The sequence below is a fragment of the Durio zibethinus genome, chromosome 13 (genome assembly GCF_047325235.1).
Source record: "Durio zibethinus cultivar Kanyao isolate XHJ-2024 chromosome 13, ASM4732523v1, whole genome shotgun sequence".
NCBI classification, from domain to species: domain Eukaryota; kingdom Viridiplantae; phylum Streptophyta; class Magnoliopsida; order Malvales; family Malvaceae; genus Durio; species Durio zibethinus.
In genome coordinates, this window is record NC_143174.1 from 5,674,822 (window position 1) to 5,696,503 (window position 21,682).

The following is a 21,682-nucleotide window of genomic DNA, read 5'->3' on the forward strand; positions in this document are numbered from 1 at the left end:
GATTTAGTGAAATTGAAAGTGACAATGATCCTTGAGGAGCAACAAACTCAATCCCACAATTATGTTTAATAATTTCCATTAATTGGGCCATCTGTTGTTTTATCTCCTAAAGCTCGAGCCAAAATTTCTCTTAATTCAACTCTAATGTACTAATCCTTGCTTCCAATTGATCTCCCATTTTTGCCATTCTTTTTCCCACCAAGACAATCATCTTATTCCCAGATTTAGACCTAAAAATTCTATATTATTACCCTTATTGAATGAATGCCACAAAAACAATGACACACAAAGCATATTTATGAATACATGAATATGATGACTAAAGAATGTCATGAAATGCATATAAGCCTAAGACAAGAGATTTTTTATATAAGGCCCCAAATGGTAAAAGTTTTCTCATCCATGCATGTGTATGCAAGAAATGTAATGAAATGCAATACATGTTCTACAAAACTCTATCATTCATGAATCCATATGCATAAAATGCAATGACATACTTGCATGGGTGATGAGATGTACCTTTGTAACATACTTGAATGAAATGCACGAACCTACAGTATATATGAGATATGTCTATATAGAATGTAATGCATGTGTTGTATTGGCCTAATGAGGTTAACATTGCCTTAAGATATGCAATGAGATAGAGTGCATGCATTAACTATTAAAATATGCATGAGAGACATGTATCATTTATCAACATGTACATAAAATGGGATGCATATACTATCAATTGATGTGAATGGTATGTATGTACTATCCATTGATGTGGATGTGATGCAATACATATATTATCTTATTATGATGTGATTAGATAGGATGCATATACTATCTCTTATGATGCATGGGATGGGGCATATATATTATCCAATTATTATTCCTTTTTTTTAACATGAGAAAAAATGTATGTAACAAATCAAATGAAAATGTGAAAGACAAAACAACATTCAAATTTAAAAATCCTTTTTTTTAAAGGAAAAAAATTCAAAAACACAAATTTTATTTAAAAAACCTTTACTTTTGAAAATTTTTCATTTTATTTTAAAACATTTATTAAAATGAAAATTTTGGATAAACACAAAATGAATGAACTTGATGTTAAAAGAGAATTTTCTTTTTCTTAAAAAAAAAGCTTTTTTATTTCTCTTATTTTCAAAATTTTAATTTTACTTATGCCATTATTGTTTCACACTATTCCATTTTTATTTTCATCAGTCATACACCGAAATACAAATTGTATTGGAATGCTTTTTTGTGCCCTAATTTGGGTAATTTCTTATACATCTAAAAGGTTCTCAAATTGTTCTTTACAGGCATCCATATAGGACTAGTAAGGCACCCTGATCCTCACTCATTATAGGCTATGAACGGAAAATATTCATTTTGAGTGGGAGTATTTCACTTGCCATTATAGAGGTTATCACCTCACGAGAGTATAGAAACTTTACTCTCTCCTAAAAGGGTTAGAGCCCGGTATAGAGCTCATGCATGATGGAATGTGCCATCGTATGTGTGAGAGAAAAAAAAATCACAATCTCTATCCTACATGCCCCATAATTTATTGAAAATAACATATACATAAAATAAATAATGAACAAATGATATAATTAAAATGAAGTGCATGTTAAATTTTATTACTATTGTTAATTAAAAACAAAATCAAAATCAAGAAAATTAATGTTCAATACCAATTAAGAGCATTAAAACAAAACTAAAGATAACACATTATTAACTTTTGGCCTGACTCTCTAAAAAAATGATATCCCCAATGGAGTCACCAAGCTATCATAATGATTTTGGAGATCGCTAGATGAATTTGGAAAAACAAAAGAAATGGATTCACCATCAATCTTTTTTAGGATATGATTGGCCACCAAAAAAATTTATCCTTTAATAAAACAATAAAGACATATTTAAAGTTTTATTAAAAAGATAGTTTGGGTCTACAAAAAACAAATTGGATTCAGTAGTGGGTTACACGTGACGAAGGATTAACACCCCACAATGCCCATTTAAAATGGTACCAATTAATTATGTGTTATCTTTAATATTGACAAAAATGGTCTTGGTCTTGGTATTTAAAAATTAATTTTCTTATATATATATTTTATTATTATCATTTTTAAAAAAACATATTTTTATTATTTTTAGTAAACTTGAAAATAAATAAGAACCTTATATTGAAAAATTCCTAAAATTATCTCAATGTGCTGGTAATATTAAAAGGAACCATCTCACCTAAGTAATTTTTAAGAATCACTACATGAAATTCTCGAAAATCCTATCTTCAGTGGTTCATATTCATTTCTAATAGTTATTAAAAAAAGTAGTAAGTAATTTTAAAAAAATAATATTTTTTGGGACTTATTTCTAAAAGACAAGAAATTTTTATCAAAAATTAATCTAAATGCTCTAATACGCTGGTGGTATTTTAGATAGATTTTCTTACCTAAAGATTTATGAAGAATCACTACTCGGATTTCTTTAGGATCTTATCCTCAGAGATTTTTTGTTTGTTCTTAAAAGAATTTTAAAAATCATGTAATAATGTAATAATCCATAAATACATTTATTTTTTTTAGAAAACATTTTCCTATTTATTAAGAAAAGCCATCCAAGTTAAAAGAAATGGTTATAAAATGGAAACTTTTCATATTGAAAAGAAAACTTGTAAATATTTCAATACTTTGACAATTTTTAGAAGATTCTTCTCACCTAGAGAATTCTCGAGAATCACTACTCGGACTTCCTGAAGTCTCATCATTAGAAAAAAATTTTATTTAAAAAAAGTATGTAATGCAAACAATAGAGTAGAATATGAACATGAAAAATATATTAATTAGAAACATTCTCTAATTATCATCAAAAATTTGAAAGGAACAGAGGAAATAAAATAGAATTATATAATATGAACACTCATGCATACAAGACAATATATTGATTATGCCTTAATAATTTTAATTATTTCCCAATTAACACTTTCGGAAGAAACAAAGTAAATAAAATTTATTGAAAATTTTCCTAGATACCCCAATACTTTGGTGATATTTTAGAAAAATTTTCTCACCTAGAGATATCTTAAGAATCTCTACTTGGGCTTTCTTGGAATCCTATCCTCGAAAAATTTTATTCATTTTGTTCTTCCCTACTTAGTTATATTTTTAAACTTTGATCATATCAATTTCATTACCTAAAGAAATCAACATATATTATTAATAACATCTATCAAAATTTTAGAAAAGATACAAATAACACTTTTTTTATATTGAATATTTTCCTAAATAATTCATTACTTTGGCAATATTTAAAAAAAAAAAATCATCACCTAGACATTCTAGAGAATCTCTACTCGAACTTCTCTAAAATATCATCCTCAACAATTTCATTCATATCATTATTATATGCATGGAAAATGTATCAAACTTGAATTTAAACATAAGATAAAAACTTAAAACAAGCATGAGAATCTAAACAACAAAGAAATTAATAATGCATAGAATTAAACTTATAATTGAATTTAAACAATCATAAACAAATTGTATAAATATAATTAAAATCAAACATAAAGGTGGAATAACATAGTTCACATGAAACTCATTACCTATAGCCTATTTTCAGCTTTCATTCTTTATGTTAACAACCATAAGAACAACCCAAGACAGCCCCCATGCATAGGGAAGAAACCAAAAAAAATACAAAAAGCTGGAAGCTTTATAGCTTGTGCAAAACCTTTCACATAATGACAACAAACTAGACAAAAAAAAGAACTCCATTCCATGTAGAAGAGCAAAGAGCTATGAAGCTGCCCATTGATGTCTTATATAGTAATAATTAATTGATAAAATTAGTAATAAATCATAAATAACTTAATAGTAAATCAACTATAATTTAGTAGTTAATAATTAGCAACTTAAAAGTAAATCAACTATAATTTAGTAGTTAATAATTAGCAACTTAAAAGTAAATCAATATAATTTAATAATAGTTAATCATGAATAATTTAATAGTAAATCATGAATAATTTAATGTAAATTAGTGATAATTTGATAATGAATCATGGTTAATTTAGTAATAAATTTGTGATAATTTTATAGTAAATAATTGAAAACTAAATAATAAATCAGTGACAATAGAATAGTAAATGTATAATAACATAATAGGAAATTATTGATAATTTAGATATAAATTATTGATAAACTTTATAATAAATCACCAATAATTTAGTTGTAAATTAGTTAATTATTGATAATTTTGTAATAAATTATTGATAAGTTAGAGTTTTTTCCCATATCAAGATGCATTAAAATCTTTATTCCCAAATGGGGATAACGTTAATCTTTTTTTCCCTAAGTAAGGCATTTCAAGCCACATATACTGTCTAAATGCTCAAGTGGCAAAAATTGTCAGTTGACCATTAATCTTTTTTCATTTTCCTTTTTCTTCATTTTTTCACTATTTATCGTGGTCACCAATGGAAAGATCGATCTTGCCATGCTAAACACTTGATTTTGCCTTTTTTAAGTTTGCAAGCGATCGTCCATCTTCTATTTTGGTGATCACAATAGAGAGATTTTGTTACAGCTTATAAGTTAATTTTCATTGAGATGTGCATTTGGGTCAATAGGATTTTAGTTTTTAGAGCTATCAGCGCCTCATATATTCTCGTCTATAGAAGCAACCAACTTGACTTCTTTAATTGCAAGAGCCATAACGACAAGATTAGATTATATAGAACCATGCTTGGGTAATGTCTATGAAAATATATTTTCCATTGGAAGCTCCACCTTTTTGATATTTATACATGACTTGATTTTCTTTTTCTAGAATTTTTTAAAATGTGTAGAAGATATTATGTAGTTAGGTCCTTTAATTCTCCATGCTCTGTGCCTGACTTTAGACTCATGTAAAAGAACAGTTTTTTCTAATTTTTCCATTAACATTTTTGCATCATCATCATCTTGCTCAATGCTCAGGGCCCAGGGTTGGTGAGGATCAATGCAATCAAATCCCAAATCCCACTAATCAAAACGTCTTCCCACTTATATTAAACTAGCACCATTTCTTGTTTTGTTTAGAGATCATAAAAGAAAGAGATTTTTTTTTTAATTTGTGTTTGATTTGTAATAAAAAAGAGATGGACAAGAAAAGGATTGCGGTCGCACTTGTATGCCATGGCCACTCACGCCCCGTATCCTGTAAAAGAATAGTCTTTTCGAATTTTCCATAACATTTTTGCATCATCATCATCATCATTTTGTTAATTTATTTAAGTTTAATTTAGATCAACTAAAATTAAAAATAAAGTTTATGTAAAATTAAACTATTTAAAATTTTAAAATTTTAATTATAAAATTATTAAAGGTGATTGACTAAAATATATTTAGTAATTGCTTTTATGAATTTTAATTTAATGAAATTTTTTTTATTATTAGACTTTTTTTTATAATTAGATTAATAAAGTGATAAAAATTATTAATTGAAATACTCTTAATAAAATTTGAATTTAAAAAATATTAAAAGTGATTAACTAAAATATGATTAGTAATTTTTTATAAATTTTAATTTAAATAGTTTTTTTACTATTAGATTTCTTTTTTTTTTATATAAACAAAATGATTTTTCACATCAAATGAAAATACAAATAAAATGAGATCAAAACTTAATGTGCATATGAATAAAATAATTATATGAAATTTGTTTATTTAGTTGTTGTAAAAGCTATTATATATGTAGTTTATATCTATAAATAAATTTATTAAAGATAATCGTAATCAAGTTATTTAAGTTTTTTTTTTTTTCACTTTCAATTTTTTATTTTAATATATTAACTATATATGTATGTTAATAATTTTATTATTTATATGTTTCATAACTTGATTATTTGATTATTGATCACATAACTAAACTTTTTAATCCTTGATATAATTCTTTAATGTATTATTTTTATAGTTTCGTCTAACTTCTATAATTAATTTTCGTTTGTATTTTTTTTCAAGAATTTTATAATTGTTATTCTCATGAACGGAAACTAATATCAAATCAAATACAAATCAATTATATATTCTCCACCAACAATTACTACTATATGATTCATTGAATACTTGAATTGGATTTTTTACTTGTCGAATTAGATAATTTAGAAGGTGGAGGAGCGATCAGTAGCTCAAAATTGAGTCTAGTCAAATTTTTATAAGAATTGTTTACATTGATTGAAACAATAATTAATTTAGTTTTCTCTTAAGTTTTATCTTAATATGCATATATATGATTATTTTAAATATCAAGATTCTTTAATTTTTTCAATTGTATTAAATTACTCACTATTTTGTAATCCAGATGATTGAATGATCTAATATGAATTATTCTAAGTAAAAAATTATCAAGTGAAGTAAAATTAATTATTTTTGGTGATTTCTTTAAAGGTATGATAAAATTCATTGGAATTATCTTTTGAAAGTGTTTATGTCAAAATTACATTCATTCATGAAAATTGATGTTGTTAATATTGAAAACGAAATCATTATAAATTATATAAGTATTACATAACAAGTTTATTATTCTTAAAATTTGAATTTTCTTAAGAATACATGACAAGTACCGATGTTAGAAATTTAGTTTATTTTATTTTTTAAAATTAAGTATTTTAATATTCTTATATAATAAAAATTTATGTATTATAAAAATTTTTAAATAAAAAATTAAGTTTTTAATTGATAAAACATATAATTACATTCAACTGATGAAAGTACTAATGTAAGATTATTCTAAACAGAAAAATGAGATGACAAATTTATTAGTTTTACACAACTCTTTCTTCTCCATATAACAAAGAAGGTTAGTAATATATGATATTTAAATAAAAAATATACAAATATATTGATTTCAAATTTCTTTAAGATTAATATGAAACTCTTTTATTTATAGAAATATTGTATACTTATTCATTTTCTCTTTTATGTCAGTTCAAGAATGTTCTTTATTATATCAAAAATTTTAAAGTTGTCATATAAGATAATATTTGTTCAAAAGAATTGAAATTTATCAAATTAATGATTACTTTACATCTAAAATAAAAAAACCATTATAAATTATAATTTAACTAAACCTAAAAGTGATATAAAGGCATTCATTAGCAAAATTCATTTGATGAATATTATTTAATTGTGTATCTAGTATTTCAATCATTTTGAATTTTGATTTTTTATAATTTCAAGTTGGATTTTACACTTACATTAAGTGACTAATTAGGTTGAATCAAGTTTTATCATTTACTTTTATTCATAGTGTACTCAATTATTCATTTATGGACCTGAGCAAATTTAACTTAATAATTGGTACATGCTTTTCTTTGTTTAAAATATTAGATTCAAGTCATTTTAAATTCAAATAAAAAAGAATTATACTAAGTTATTTATAACTGCAAATTTACTTTAGAAATACTCTTAAAATTAATTAACTAATTCAATCATAAAAACAATAAAAATAAAACATTGAAGATGAAAGGAACAAAGCTTAAATAAAGAACTTTTAAATTGTTATGGAAGATGAATAACTAATATTGGATTTTGATTGAGTTACTAATTCAATTTGGATTTTGGTAATGTTCAATCGTTTCAAATTTTAAACAACTATTAAGTTATTGCTTCTTAAAATCAATTGAAATAGAGTCAAGTTAGTTCATTTTTATATTTATGTGCATTATATTATTTTTAGTTTAATTAAAATTTAAAATGAATAAAACATTTATTTATACTTAACTTGAATTTTGAATTGTTTCAAGTTTAAGTTCGTTAATCCATGTTAATTTGGCAAGACTTTTATGGCATTGATAACAAATTTCAAAAAAGAATAAAAATATAACGCAATAAAAATTTAAGTACAAAAGTGATTGAGATATACTAATGATAATTTTAGAAAAAAAAAAATCCTCATGCCAAAGTTTTGTAAAGATTAATGAATTTTTTTTTTTTTTTGAGAATTTTGAAATTCGTATGATAAAAATGTTAATTTAGATCAATAAGTTTATAATCATTCATTTGTTAATCAAGTTGTTACTATATGGGTTAAGGGAAAGAATTTAAACATTTCATTTGGTAGAGATCATATCACAGAGTTAAACATTATTTAAAATGTTATGACCCCTTATAATATTATTTACACTTTCCAAATAGGGAAGTTAATTAGCATCAAAATATCAAAAAAGTCATTTTGAACTATGGTAATAAGAATGAAGTAACAATTAAAAAAATACCATCTTGTCATATAGTAGAAAATTATTTTATAGAGAATGTGAAATATTCTTTACTCTTTCCAAATAGAAAAGTAGATTGGTACCAAAATATAAAAAAAGTTATTTTGATTGATGGTAATAAAATTGAATCAACAATTAAAAATATACCATTTTTTAATTAGTAGAATAAATTTTTATGGAGAACATGGAGGTAATTATTGTGAATTTAATATTTTAAAATGATGTTTGTTTAATTTTTATAAATTTTATTTAGCAAAATTAGTTTTCATTACTTTTATCATATATATATATATAACAAACTTTTTACACAAAATTACATGCTGAAAAATAGAAACCTAAAGCAAAGTTTATTACTTCCATTGGTGACATAATATTCAAAATTTTCAATATTTTATATGCAACTGTACTTTGCTAATAGGTATGAAAATATATACAATAATAATTCAATCAAATCATCAATAAAACTTATTTTAATATGTGTTATTTTTCCATGAACTAAAATTTTTGAAGAATATCTTAGAAATATTTACTTAATATATATTTATTTAATTTAGTTTTAATACTTGCATAAGTATAAAAAGTTATGATTTTAACTTATCTTTATGTATTAAACTATGGATAGCAAACTAAAAGATTTACTTATGTTTTTCAAGTAATTTAAACATGAATTTTTTTTTCTTTCTTTCTTTACCTTACGAGTTACACTATATAGCATACGTTGTCATTTTTATTTTTTTTAGATATACACAAATCAATGATAACATATTAATAGATAATTAATACTTAATAATTAATCATTAAAAACTTAAATGTACTTAGTATAACTTAGTCGTAATCATCGATAATTTAATATTAAATTAGTGATAACTTAATTGTAAATGAATAATGATTTAATAGTAGATAATTGATAACTTTTTAGTAAATTAGTAATAATATAATAACATATACATAATACCTTAATGATAAATCAATTATAATATAGTTGTAAATGCATAATAACATGGTCCTAAATCAAGGATAACTTAACAAAAAATAAGTGATAATTTAGTAGTTAATTACTGATAACTTAGAAATAAATCAATGGTAACTTAATAGTAAATTAGTAATAATTTAATAAAAAAGTAGTTTTAGCTTAATAGTAATTAATTAATAGTAATAAAATCATAAATAATTTAGTAGTAAGTTAATGATAAATTAGTAGTAAATAATTAATAATTTAATAGTTAATCATTGAAAACTTAAAAATAAATCAATATAATTTAAGAGTAAATAATCGATAATATAATAGTTAATAAATGATAACTTAATAATAAATCACGCATAATTTAATATAAATTAGTAATAACTTGGTAGCAAATTATAGATTATTTAGTGGTAAATTGATGATAATTTGGTAATAAATAATAAAAAATTAAGTAATAAATCAATAATAACATAATAGTAAATATGTAAAAATATAATTGTAAATCATTGATAATTTAATAATAAATTAATAATTTAGTTGTAAATCACTAATAACATAATAGTAAATTACAATGATAATTTAGTAGTAAATTAGTTAATTATTTATAATATTTTAGTGAATTATTGGAAAATTAGTAGAAATTAATTATAAATTTATAATAAATCATTAATAACTTAATTGAAATCACCAAGAATTTAATAAAAATAATTAATAAGTTAATGATAAATCATTTATAACTTAATGGCAATCATTCATAAATTAGAAATAAATTATTGATAACTTAATAGTAAATAATTGATAACATAACTGTCCATTATTGATAGCTTTTTTATACTTGAAGTTGCAAAAATTGAATCCTGATTACTAGCATAAAAGAAATCAAAACTTTCGTTTTGAAGATTATAATAAACCTACCATGAACCTATTTAATAAAAAAATCAATGAAAAAAATTCTAAATTTGAATAAAACAATAATGTTATCATATAGAAAGAAAATTATCTCATATATTATTAGTAAATTTTTTAAATTCCATGTTTCATAGTTGCAAATAAATAACAATATATTAATAAATCATTAATAACTTAATAGTAAATTAGTGATAATTTAATAGTAAATCAGTGATAATTTAGTAACAATTAATTGATAAATTTATTAGTAAATTATAAATAACTTAATAATAAATCAATGATAATTTAATAATTAATAATTGAAAACTTAAAAGTAAATCAATATAACTTAATAGTAGTTAATCACCAATAACTTAATAGTAAATCATGAATAATTTAATATAAATTAGTGATAATTTGATAATGAATCATGGTTAATTTAGTAATAAATTTATGATAATTTTGTAGTAAATAATCGAAAGCTAAATAATAAATCAATAACAACAAAATAGTAAATGTATAATAACATAATAGGAAATTATTGATAATTTAATATAAATTATTGATAACTTAATAGTAAATCATTAATAATTTAATTGTAAATCAATGATAATTTAATAGTAAATTAGTTAATTATTGATAGCTTTGTAATAAATCATTGATAAATTAGAGTTTTTTTTCCATATCAAGATGCATTGAAATCTTTGTTCCCAAATGGGGATAGCATTTATCTTATTTCCCTAAATAACGTATTTCAAGCCGCATAAATTGTCAAAATGCTTAAGTGGCAAAAACTATCACTTGACCATTAATCTTTTTTCATTTTCCTTTTTCTTCATTTTTTTACTATTTATCGTGGTCACCAACAGAAAGATCAATCTTGCCATGCTAAACACTCGATTTTGCCTTTTTTAAGTTTGCAAGCAATCGTCCATCTTCTGTTTTGGTGATCACAATAGAGAGATTTTGTTACAGCTCATAAGTTAATTTTCATTGAGACGTGCATTTGGGTCAACAGGATTTTAGTTTTCACAGCTATCAGCCCCTTATCTATTCTCGTCTATAGAAGCAACTAACTTGACTTCTTTAATTGCAAGAGCCATAACGACAAGATTAGATTATATAAAACCATGCTTGGGTTATGTCTATGAAAATATATTTTCCATTGGAAGCTCCACCTTTTTGATATTTTACATGGTACTCGATTTTTTTTTCTAGAATTTTTTAAAATGAGTGTAGAAAATATCATGTAGTTTGGTCATTTGATTCGCGATGCTCTGTGCCTGACTGTAGACTCCTGTAAAAGAATAGTTTTTGCTAATTTTTCCATAACATTTTTGCATCATCATCATCTTGCTTAATGCTCCAGGCCCAGTGTAGGTGAGGATCAATGCAATCAAATCCCAAATCCCACTAATCAAAACCTCTTCCCAGTTGTATTCAACTATCACCATTTCTTGTTTTGTATGGATATCATAAAAGAAAGAGATTTCTTCTATAATTGGTGTTTTATTTGTAATAAAAAAGAGATGGACAAAGGATTGCAGTCCCACTTGTATGCTATGGCCACTCACGCCCCGTCGTGGACCTCTTTTACCATCCAATTACTCTAGATGGCGTTTTCCTCATTAGCAAAGATTTAAATAGCGGTCGATAGCGGTATAATGGTCGTTATTTCGTGGTCGCGTCACCATTCGTCACCGTTGTATTGATGAAAAAATGAGAAAAAATTTGAATCTCGTCTATAATAGACGTGTTGTGATCATGAATTACGACGTAATGTTGAATAGTGATAATAGTGGTCCGTTATTATCCATTATTTCGTTTTTCATTCAAAAATTAAAAAAAAAATTTATTTGATTTTGTTTAAAAAGTTAAAATAAAAACAACAAGAAAAAAATAAATATCAATTTACAAATTCAAAAAAAAAAATCACAAAACTTAAACTTCCAAAAATATTAATTCTTTCATATTCAACTTCAATCAAGATCATGTATATGCAGTTTAAGGTAAGTAATTAATTCAGCACTTAAATTATCTTTTTTTTTTTAATTTCTAAATTTACCATGATTTTGTGTGTTTGGGATTGGATTGGATGGAGATGAGCAGATGAGAGATGGGGATGAGAATGAAGGTTTGGAGAAAAAAAATTATTGAATGCAAGGTGAGGGATGAGAAGTTGTGTGAGTTTGTGTAATTTATTCAAGAGGCAGAGGAAATAGACTTGAGGCTATTATTGTTTAAGATGACCCACAACATGGAAGCTGTCAAGTTTGATTTATTGTAAGTCCATAAAAAGTAATGCTCTTCACCCATAAATAGTAATGCTCTTACTTAATTTATGGATATCTAATGATTTATTATTTGATTTATGTATAATATAATTCAGTAATAATTTGATGAGTACGGTAATTAAATAATTAAACATATCATTCATTATGATTATTTATTTTTCACATGTTTATTTATCTCTTGTTATTTTCTAATCATCATATGAATAAATTTTTAAATATGAATATTTTATTATAAATATTTTTTTTAAATAAATAAAACACATGATATGATATAAATTACTTTAAAATTCATAAAATAAGAGGTTTTATAATTAATAATTAAAATTATTATATTTTATAGCAAGTTGAGTAAAATTTTAAAAAATTCACGACCGCGATAGTTGCAATGATTGTAAAAATTTTCGTTATATCTGCAATCGTGACAAATGCAATGCGTTCCAAAATATGACTGTTATCACAATTTAAATCCCTACTTATTAGTCTCTGCAAAGATTCTAGTTCCATTGTGAGGAATTGAGAAACTGGAGATTGGATAGGAACATTTGAAGGACATAAGGGTGCGTTGTGGGGTGTTTGCTTGGATACAAATGCATTAAGTGCAGCTTTCGGTTTAGCTGACTTTACTGCAAAAGTCTGGGATGCACTGACAGGTGATGAATTGTACTAATTTGAACACAAGCATATTGTTCGAGCTTGTGCTTTTTCAAAGGATATACATCTTGTATTGACTAGGGAAGTAGAGAAAGTCCATCGTATTTATGATTTGAAACATTCAGACGCACCTCCAAGGGAAGACAAATCTCCTGGTTCAATCAAAACTGTTGTGTGGATTCATAGTGATCAGACACTATTAAGATTAGGGGTATAAATGATACATTAGTACTCGCAAGTTATTCGGGTTCGATTAAAAAAAAACTCGAATTTGGTTTGATTATTGTCGAGTCGAGTTCGAGTAGCTCGACTTATCGATCGAGCCGAATTCGAGTATTCTTATATTTGACTCGAGTAGCTCACGAGCCTAATCGAGCTTTTATATTTAAATATATTTTTAATATTTTAATTAATAAAATATTTCGAGTCCGAGTTTGAGTTCGAATTCGAGCATGAATAATCGAACTCTTATCGAGTATACGAATCAAGCTTATTTTTACATATTAATCGAACTTAATCGAACGAGCTCGAGTAGTTCGAATTCGATCACGAATCGAAGTCGAGCTTAAAAAATAAAACTCGATCAAGCTCGAGTCGAATATCGAACCCCGAGTTGTGAGTCGAGCTCGAGCTCGAGCTTCTCACTATTCGGCTCGGCTCAGCTCGTTTACACCCCTAATTAAGACAATATGGAGGAGTGGGAAACTAGTTTCAACACTAGAGACCAAGTCATCTGTGACTTATGCTGAAGTGAGTTAAGATGGTCAATACATCACAACTGCAGATGGATATACGGTTAAGTTCTGGGATGCAAACCGCTTTGGGTTGGTAAAAAGCTACAACATACCATGCACGGTTATATCAGACTTACTAGAGCTAAAGTATGGAAGTAAATTCATTGCCAGATGAGAAGATATATGGGTTTGTGCTTTTTATTTTCACACTGGGGACGAGATAGCATGCCATAAGGGTCAACATGGTTGTCCCTGCGTGTGTTTCTCACCAGGAGAGGAATTATATCCCTTAGGATCTGAGGATGGAACCATTAGAAAATTGCAGATAGTTTTTTCCTTGTAAGCAGTGGTACAACAGTGACGTGGCTTCAATATCTCATTTAGGGAAAAAAATTAAAAGAACCCTCATACGAGAATAAAGATTTTAATTCATCTTGCTGTGTAAAAAAACTCTTATAAATTAATAATAAATAAGTTATAATTTTAGAATAAATCATCAGTAATTTATTAATAAATTATCAATAATTTAATAATAAATCATTCATAAATTAATAACAAATCAATACTAATTTAATAGTAAATCATTGATAATTTAGTAATATATCATAAATAATTTAATAATAAATTGTTAATAAAATTATAATAAATTAATGATAATTTAATTATCAATAATTGATAAATTTTTTATATTTAAAGTTATTAAAAATTAAATCTTGAATACTAACAAAAATAAAGTTAAAATTTTCATTTTGGAAGATTAAAATAGATCTATAAAGAACCTATTTAATAAAAATTTAGTTACAAAAATTTTAAATTTAAATAAAATAATAATATTATTACATAAAAAATTACAAAAAAACTAATTACTAAAAAATTAATTATTAAAATTTTATTAAAAAATTATCAAAATTTTATCATTGATCCCAGAGGCAAAATCGTGTTACTCATGTTTTCATGGGCCGCCCAGCTCTTATTCCTTTTTGTTTTAGTTTTTTGTTAAAACGTGCTATGTGAATTAAGATAATTGACTTGTGGGGCCGAAATTTGAGCTAAAGGGGTGTTGGACCCCAAAAAGTTTAAAAATCCTTTTAACATATATATATATATTATTTATTATTTATTGTGCCTATAATCATTATCATAAATTCTTAAAAATAATAAATTTATCATAAATATAAAATTACATTCATGTGTACTTAAAATAAAATTAAGTTTCTTTTTTTCCCAACAAAATTTCAATCTTCAATCAACTGTTAAAATTATAACTTTTAGTCTGTTATACTTTTTTTTAATATATTTTTTGACGCTTTTTTTTAATCTTTTTTTATAATAAAATCTTAAATTAATTACGTTAATTATTTAAATTATTTTATTTTTTTTAAAATATTTGTGCTCGACACATACATAATAAATCTGAATATCAAAGTCAAAAATTTTAAATATATAAAAAATTTGAAAAAATAAGCATATCTATACTAAATGCATACATGTATTTGATACTTATTTCAAACTTTAAATAATATAATAATTTAAAATAATTTTAATTTTAATTTTAATTAAACTTTGAAAATCAAATATCAACATCCGTGATAATTGAGAGGATCACGTCTTTCCGGATATGGAATGGCCTCATCTGCCTAAATCTGGTTCCATCGTAACTTCTGGCTGCAAAATCGTGTTCCTTGTGTTTTCATGGGTCCCTCCGCTCTTAGTCATTTTTGTTTTTTATTAAACATGCTTTAAATATGTTTTGATACACAAGCTATTTCCTAGTCATTCCAATTTATAAATACTGTGTTGCCGTTCATTTTAATGTACCAACCAAACATCTAAGTTTGATTGAGGGAAAAAGGCTTTGCTCTCCAATGGGATCATCAGAAGAAAACCAATTTCATGGCAACAATAAATATGCAGGGCAAGATCAAGAAAGCTTCGCATATGCCTTCGAGATCGTCATCTCTTGTGTGCTGCCCATGTCAATGCATGCAGCAATTCAGCTTGGCATTTTTGATATCATAGCGAAAGCTGGTCCAGATGCCAAGCTCTCCCCAAAGGAGCTAGCAGCCCAGTTACCTACCAAGAATCCAGAGGCGTCCTCTATGCTGGACCGCATACTTAGAGTTTTAGCCAGCCATGGTATTGTTGGTTGCTCTTTGGCTGATGATGAAGAGGGTAATCCACAAAGGCTCTATAGTTTAACACCTGTGTCCAAATTCTTTGTTCAAAATGAAGATGGTTTTTCATTAGGCCCCTTGATGAACTTGATTCAGGACAAGGTGTACTTTGATAGTTGGTGGGTTTCTTCCCTCTCTCTTCCTCTGTGTGTGTGTGTCTTTAATTGTTCTTTTTTTTTTTTTTTTTTTAAATATGGAAGCCATTGTTCTCAGTCATCGTTACTTTTGATCCCTGTTATTGTCTAGCTAGTTGGAACTGTATATTTGGTAGAGTCAGTTGAGAGTTGGAATATTTGTTCAAACATAGGCAGCAACAATTCCCTTGGCCAGAAATAGGAACCTAAAATTCTATGTGTTTTGATTTTTCATCGACTAATATGTGCATATTTCACGTACAGTCAATTCTCAAATAGACCAGTAATAAGAAACGGGAAAATGATCGATCTCCCCTACGCTCGCCTTCCACTCTCTTTTCCCTTTCCCTCCAAGATCTCTCTCTCTCTCTTTTTTAAAAAAAAAAAGTTTACAAGTTTTTTGAATCTTTTTTGAAAAAGATTTATTTATCTTTTATTTTTCATTTTTTATTTTTATTTCAAGAATGAAAATAAAAAAAATTAAATTACTAGGTTTTTTTTTTTTACAATTAATACTTCATTATTGATTAGGGAAATCACTTCGATTCAGATTTTTAAAAAAATTATTTCATAAGTTAATTTGATTTTAAGAATAAAAATTCAAATATTTAACTGCAAATTTTTATTTTTTTTATATTTAATTAATAGAACTCAGAAGTAATATAATTCAAATGTATTTTACCCATGTAAAATTATTTATATACTCAAAGAATGGTTGTTTCTAATATGTAAATATATAATTTGTTTATAATGAATGAAACTATTTCCTCTGATAGTAACATTAGAAAAGGGGCTAAAGGTTTAGTTAATTAGTTCAACTAATTCTAGTGGCTTGGTTTCTTTAATTTTTTTCAACTCAAAAACAATTGACCAATTTGCCTAAGTTCCATTTGACCTCACGTCATATAGGCCTTATACTTAACAAATTCCTGCATGATAATCCACTGGTAGGTCGCAGCTGAAGGATGCAATTCTTGAAGGAGGAGTTCCATTTGACAGGGTCCATGGAACAAACGCATTTGAATATCCTGGCAGGGACCCAAGGTACAATCAAGTTTTTAATACTGCCATGATCAATCACACGACTATAGTTCTGAAGAAGATCCTGGAAAGCTACAAGGGTTTTGAGCAGCTCAACCGTGTGGTTGATGTTGGCGGTGGTCTTGGAGTCACCCTTAGCATTATCACCTCCAAGTATCCCTCTATTAAGGGAATTAATTTTGACTTGCCTCATGTTATACAACATGCTCCGGCCTACCCTGGTAACGTCTTGGTTTCTGCATTTTGGATTTTCAGTTACTCTGGTATCATCTGTTTGCACACTAACAAGATAATCGACATAATTACAGGCGTTGAAAATGTAGGAGGAGATATGTTTGAAAGTGTTCCGAAAGGAGATGCAATTTTTATGAAAGTAAGATATATCTTTTGCAATCCCTTGATTAAGAGTGCAAACAGTGGCGGATCTTGATAGTCGATTTTGAGGGGACTAACTGATATTACAGTGAATTTAAATTTTTTTTATAAAATATATCTTATTATATTATTAATACATATATATATATATATATACAAGCAATATATTAGCAAAATATACATGTTTTCAAAATTATAAATTTTATTGATTTATAAAATCAATATATAAAGAAACATAATAAATTAAATAAATAGTCTTATTTAAATTGTGAATCTTTTTTACAATTTTGAGTATTTAAAAAAAAGTATAAGTAAATTAATTGTTAAACAATATTTTTTTTTTATCAAAATAAGAAAAATAAACTATATAACTAAAAGAATAAAGTTTGAAACTTTAAGATTAGAAGTTAGGGTGTTTTTTTAACCTTATAAATAAGGTGATTTCAATTTGACTTTTGTGTTAAAAAAATTGCACGACAGAAATAAAAAAAATCTATGATAAAATTAAATGTGAAGAATTATATGGAAATGTGGAATTGTAATCAATTAAAAAGGTGTAAAAAATTATGTTTGATACTTGATTGGAGATTTTTAATTTATTTGAATAATTAGAAAGTTAATTTCACTTTTATTAAATTTTATATTACTATGATTTAATCTTGTGATAATTTTTTTAATTTTAAAAATTTGTACATAATAATTTATTGATAAATAAATAGATAAATAATAATATGATTTTAATATATCTAAATTTCAATGAATAAATCTAAATTATAAAATGACATAAAAATAAATAAAATTAACGACTTTAATTTTGAGGGGGCCATTTAATTTTATCATAACATAACTATTAGAACTTAAAAAGTTTCGGGGGGGGGGGGGGGGGGGGGCAAAGCCCCCTCAAGCCAATTTTACCGTTCGCCTATAAATGCAAATGAACAAAACATTTGATGAAAAATTTGAAAATAAACTTAATTTTTATTTATTTATGTTCATTTATTAAATTTAACAAATAATCATGAATAATATTTTAAAATTTATTAATTAAACGAATAAATTACGAATATTGTAAAGTTCATTCACTTTTAATTTTTTTAAACTAAACAAGTATTTATCAAACAATTCGAGAATAGATTTAATTTTTATTTATTTATTAATCTAACAAATGATTACTAATAACATCTTAAAATTTGTTAATTAAACAAGCAGATAAAAAATATAACAAAATTCATTTAATTATATTCTATTCATTTACATTTGTAACCTTGATCTGCACCTCTAAGTTACATATTCAATCATGTCTCACCAATAATTGTTTTATTAGTCTCTTTTTACTTAATGCATTGTATTTTTTATTTTAGCTATTTGCCTTTTACCATCAAAAGTTGTTAATAGCAGATAACAGATAAATTAATGATATGAGTTGCAAAATTTATAGTGGATTCTTCATGATTGGAGCGATGATCATTGTTTGAAGCTGTTGAAGAATTGTTACAATGCCATTCCGGATGACGGAAAGGTTATAGTGGTTGATGCTGTCCTCCCGATTGTGCCCGAGACTAATGTTTATGCGAGATGCATTTTACAGACGGATGTGGTTATGATGACTCAAGATCCAGGAGGGAAGGAACGGACCAAACCAGAATTCGAAGCCCTGGCAACCAAAGCTGGATTCAGTGGTGTCAGATATGAGTGTTTTGTTTATAACTTCTGGGTCATGGAGTTCTTCAAGTAGTTTGACTTTATATCATTGATGAAATTTGCTCTTGATCAGCTGGAAATGTAGCAAAACGATGGAAAAGAATAAAGTGGATGCTTGTTGTTCTATTACCATACTTTCTTTTGTTGAATATAGTACTTCATCTTAACTATATATATATATAGATATAGAAGTGACAAAAGGATCAATATAGATGGACTCAAATCTATTTCAAAGTTTAAATAATTTTGAATTTCAGTTATTTGATTTGATTAATTTTTTTTCAAGTTTGTGTCGTTTTTGTTTATGTTAATTTTAAATCATAATTTTGAGTTGTTCTTTTATTTTTCAATTATTTTAAATTTCAATCATTTAAATTTAGATTTTTTTTACTTTAAATTTTGATTTTTTAATTAATTTAAATTGATTTTAAGTTCGAATTAATTTTTAAATTTAAATTTATTTTGTCACTTCTAATCTTATATAATAATGATTTTTTTATATTTCATATTGCTTGAATTTAAATTTTGATTATAAAAATTTTGAATTAAATTTTAAGTTCAAAACTCTATCAAAAAGTCAATGAATGTTGATATATAAAAGTGTTTTATAAATAAAATAAAATAAAAGTAAAAACTAAGGGAGGATTGACGGATCGGAGGCCTATTTGATTGGCCCTCAGCCAAACTAGATCCGTCGCCAACGAACCATACCCCGTCATTCCATTTTGTACTTTCTTTTCTCTTTTTTTCTCTCCTTTCCCAATGTCTTTCATTTTTTTAATTGTTAATTTCAAAACTAAAGAATTTTTAACAACAAAACAAAAATAAAACGACGTAACATTTTTTACTACGTGTCATTATTTTATTGCTTGCTTTTACGCCACATCAACTTACTGTTAATGGAGTTAGTGTGTGGAGTGATTTACTTGGATGGAAATAAAGTTCGAGGAATTGGTTATGTTTTTTTTTTTTTAGATATCAAAGTGAGAGAAGTGATATAATTTTAGGATCAAATAAATATTTAATGGCCTTTCTGAAAAATGATATTTAAAAATTTTAAATTTCAAACTTTTCAAAAGTTACTTTTAAAAATTTAATTTTATACATGTTTATCTATATTTAAAAATCAAAGATTAATATTGATATTTAAAATAATAAGATAAAAAAATATTTTATTAATAAAATATTTTATAATTAATACAAATTTTTACATATTGAATATTATAATCTATAATCTATTATCTATCCATTTATCAAAAAAATGAAAATTATCGATAAAAAATTTGTTAGTACATGTGTTCATAGACTATACAAACAAAATTTGATCAATATTTAAGCAAAATATCGACATTTTAAGAGAAATATTGAGAAACTAATTTTGGGACATTTTTAGATTTAAGATGATAATGGATGTTGTAACGATTTTGTGTCCGTTCGATGAATTTGGAAAAGAAATAAAAAATAACGGAGTCATCACCAATCTTTTTTGGTTAGGAGCGATTGGCCACCTATTAAAACATACCTTTTTAATAAAATCTTAAAATTAATTAAAATTTATTAAAAAGATAATTTTAGGGTCTGCGCAACTGTCTGGGTTCGAGAGTCGGTTACGTGTGAAGAAAGATTAGCACCCCCACAGTACCCATTAAAAACGGTACCAATTAGCAACATGTTATCCTTTGATTTTGATAAAAAATAGTCTAATTTTCGGTGTTCGAAAAATAATTTTCTTGATTTTTATTAGTTATTAGAAAAAAAATTCTCGAGAAAAATAAATTAAAACATTTTTATTGAAATAATTCTTAAAATGTTCCAGTACGTTGGTAACATTAGAAGAACTTTTTCTCACCTAGAGATTTTTTAAAGCATCTCTACTCGAAATACTTTTAGAATCTCATCTTTGGAGGTCTAAATTTACTTTTCGTAAAAAATTATGTCATGTATGCAATGCAAATAATAACATGCTAATGCACACATTTTATTCTTTTTCAAAAATTTTATTAATTGTTTTATTAATTTTTTAATTTTAATTAAAATTTTGAAGAAAAAGGAATTCAATTATATTAAAAATTTTCAATAAATATTTCAATACGCTGGTGATATTTTACAAAAAATCTTCTCACCTAGAGATTTTTTAAAGCATCTGTACTCGAAATATTTTTAAAATCTCATCATTGGATTAAATTTTTTTCCTTCCTATTTTTATTACATATATTTTTAATTTATTAACCAATTTTTATTTATTATTTAAAAAAAATCTTTACTGTATTGAAATTTTTTTATAAATACTCTAATACACTGGTAGTATTTAAAAAAAATCTTCTCACTTAGAGATTTCGTAGACATCACTACTCGAAATACTTTTGAACCTCATCGTCGGATAAAAATTTCTTTTTCTTACATTACTTTAGTATTATTATTAAATTTATTTTTATATTATTTTTTAAAGTTTATTTTAAAAATTAACATAATTAT

At 25.2% G+C, this 21,682-nt stretch overlaps 1 protein-coding gene and 1 pseudogene across 1 annotated transcript; both read left to right on the forward strand.

The window, feature by feature from the left end:
• The first annotated feature begins 11,463 nt into the window (after positions 1-11,463).
• Positions 11,464-14,125, forward strand: LOC149515273 (uncharacterized; annotated as a pseudogene).
• A 1,432-nt stretch (positions 14,126-15,557) lies between these two features.
• LOC111302721 (isoflavone 3'-O-methyltransferase 4-like) lies at positions 15,558-19,339 on the forward strand. Its single transcript, XM_022898497.2, has 4 exons — positions 15,558-16,075; positions 17,042-17,352; positions 17,440-17,504; positions 18,945-19,339. Exons 1-4 carry the CDS (start codon positions 15,648-15,650, stop codon positions 19,239-19,241), a joined length of 1,101 nt encoding a protein of 366 aa, XP_022754232.2. The 5' UTR covers positions 15,558-15,647; the 3' UTR covers positions 19,242-19,339.
• Positions 19,340-21,682: the final 2,343 nt, after the last annotated feature.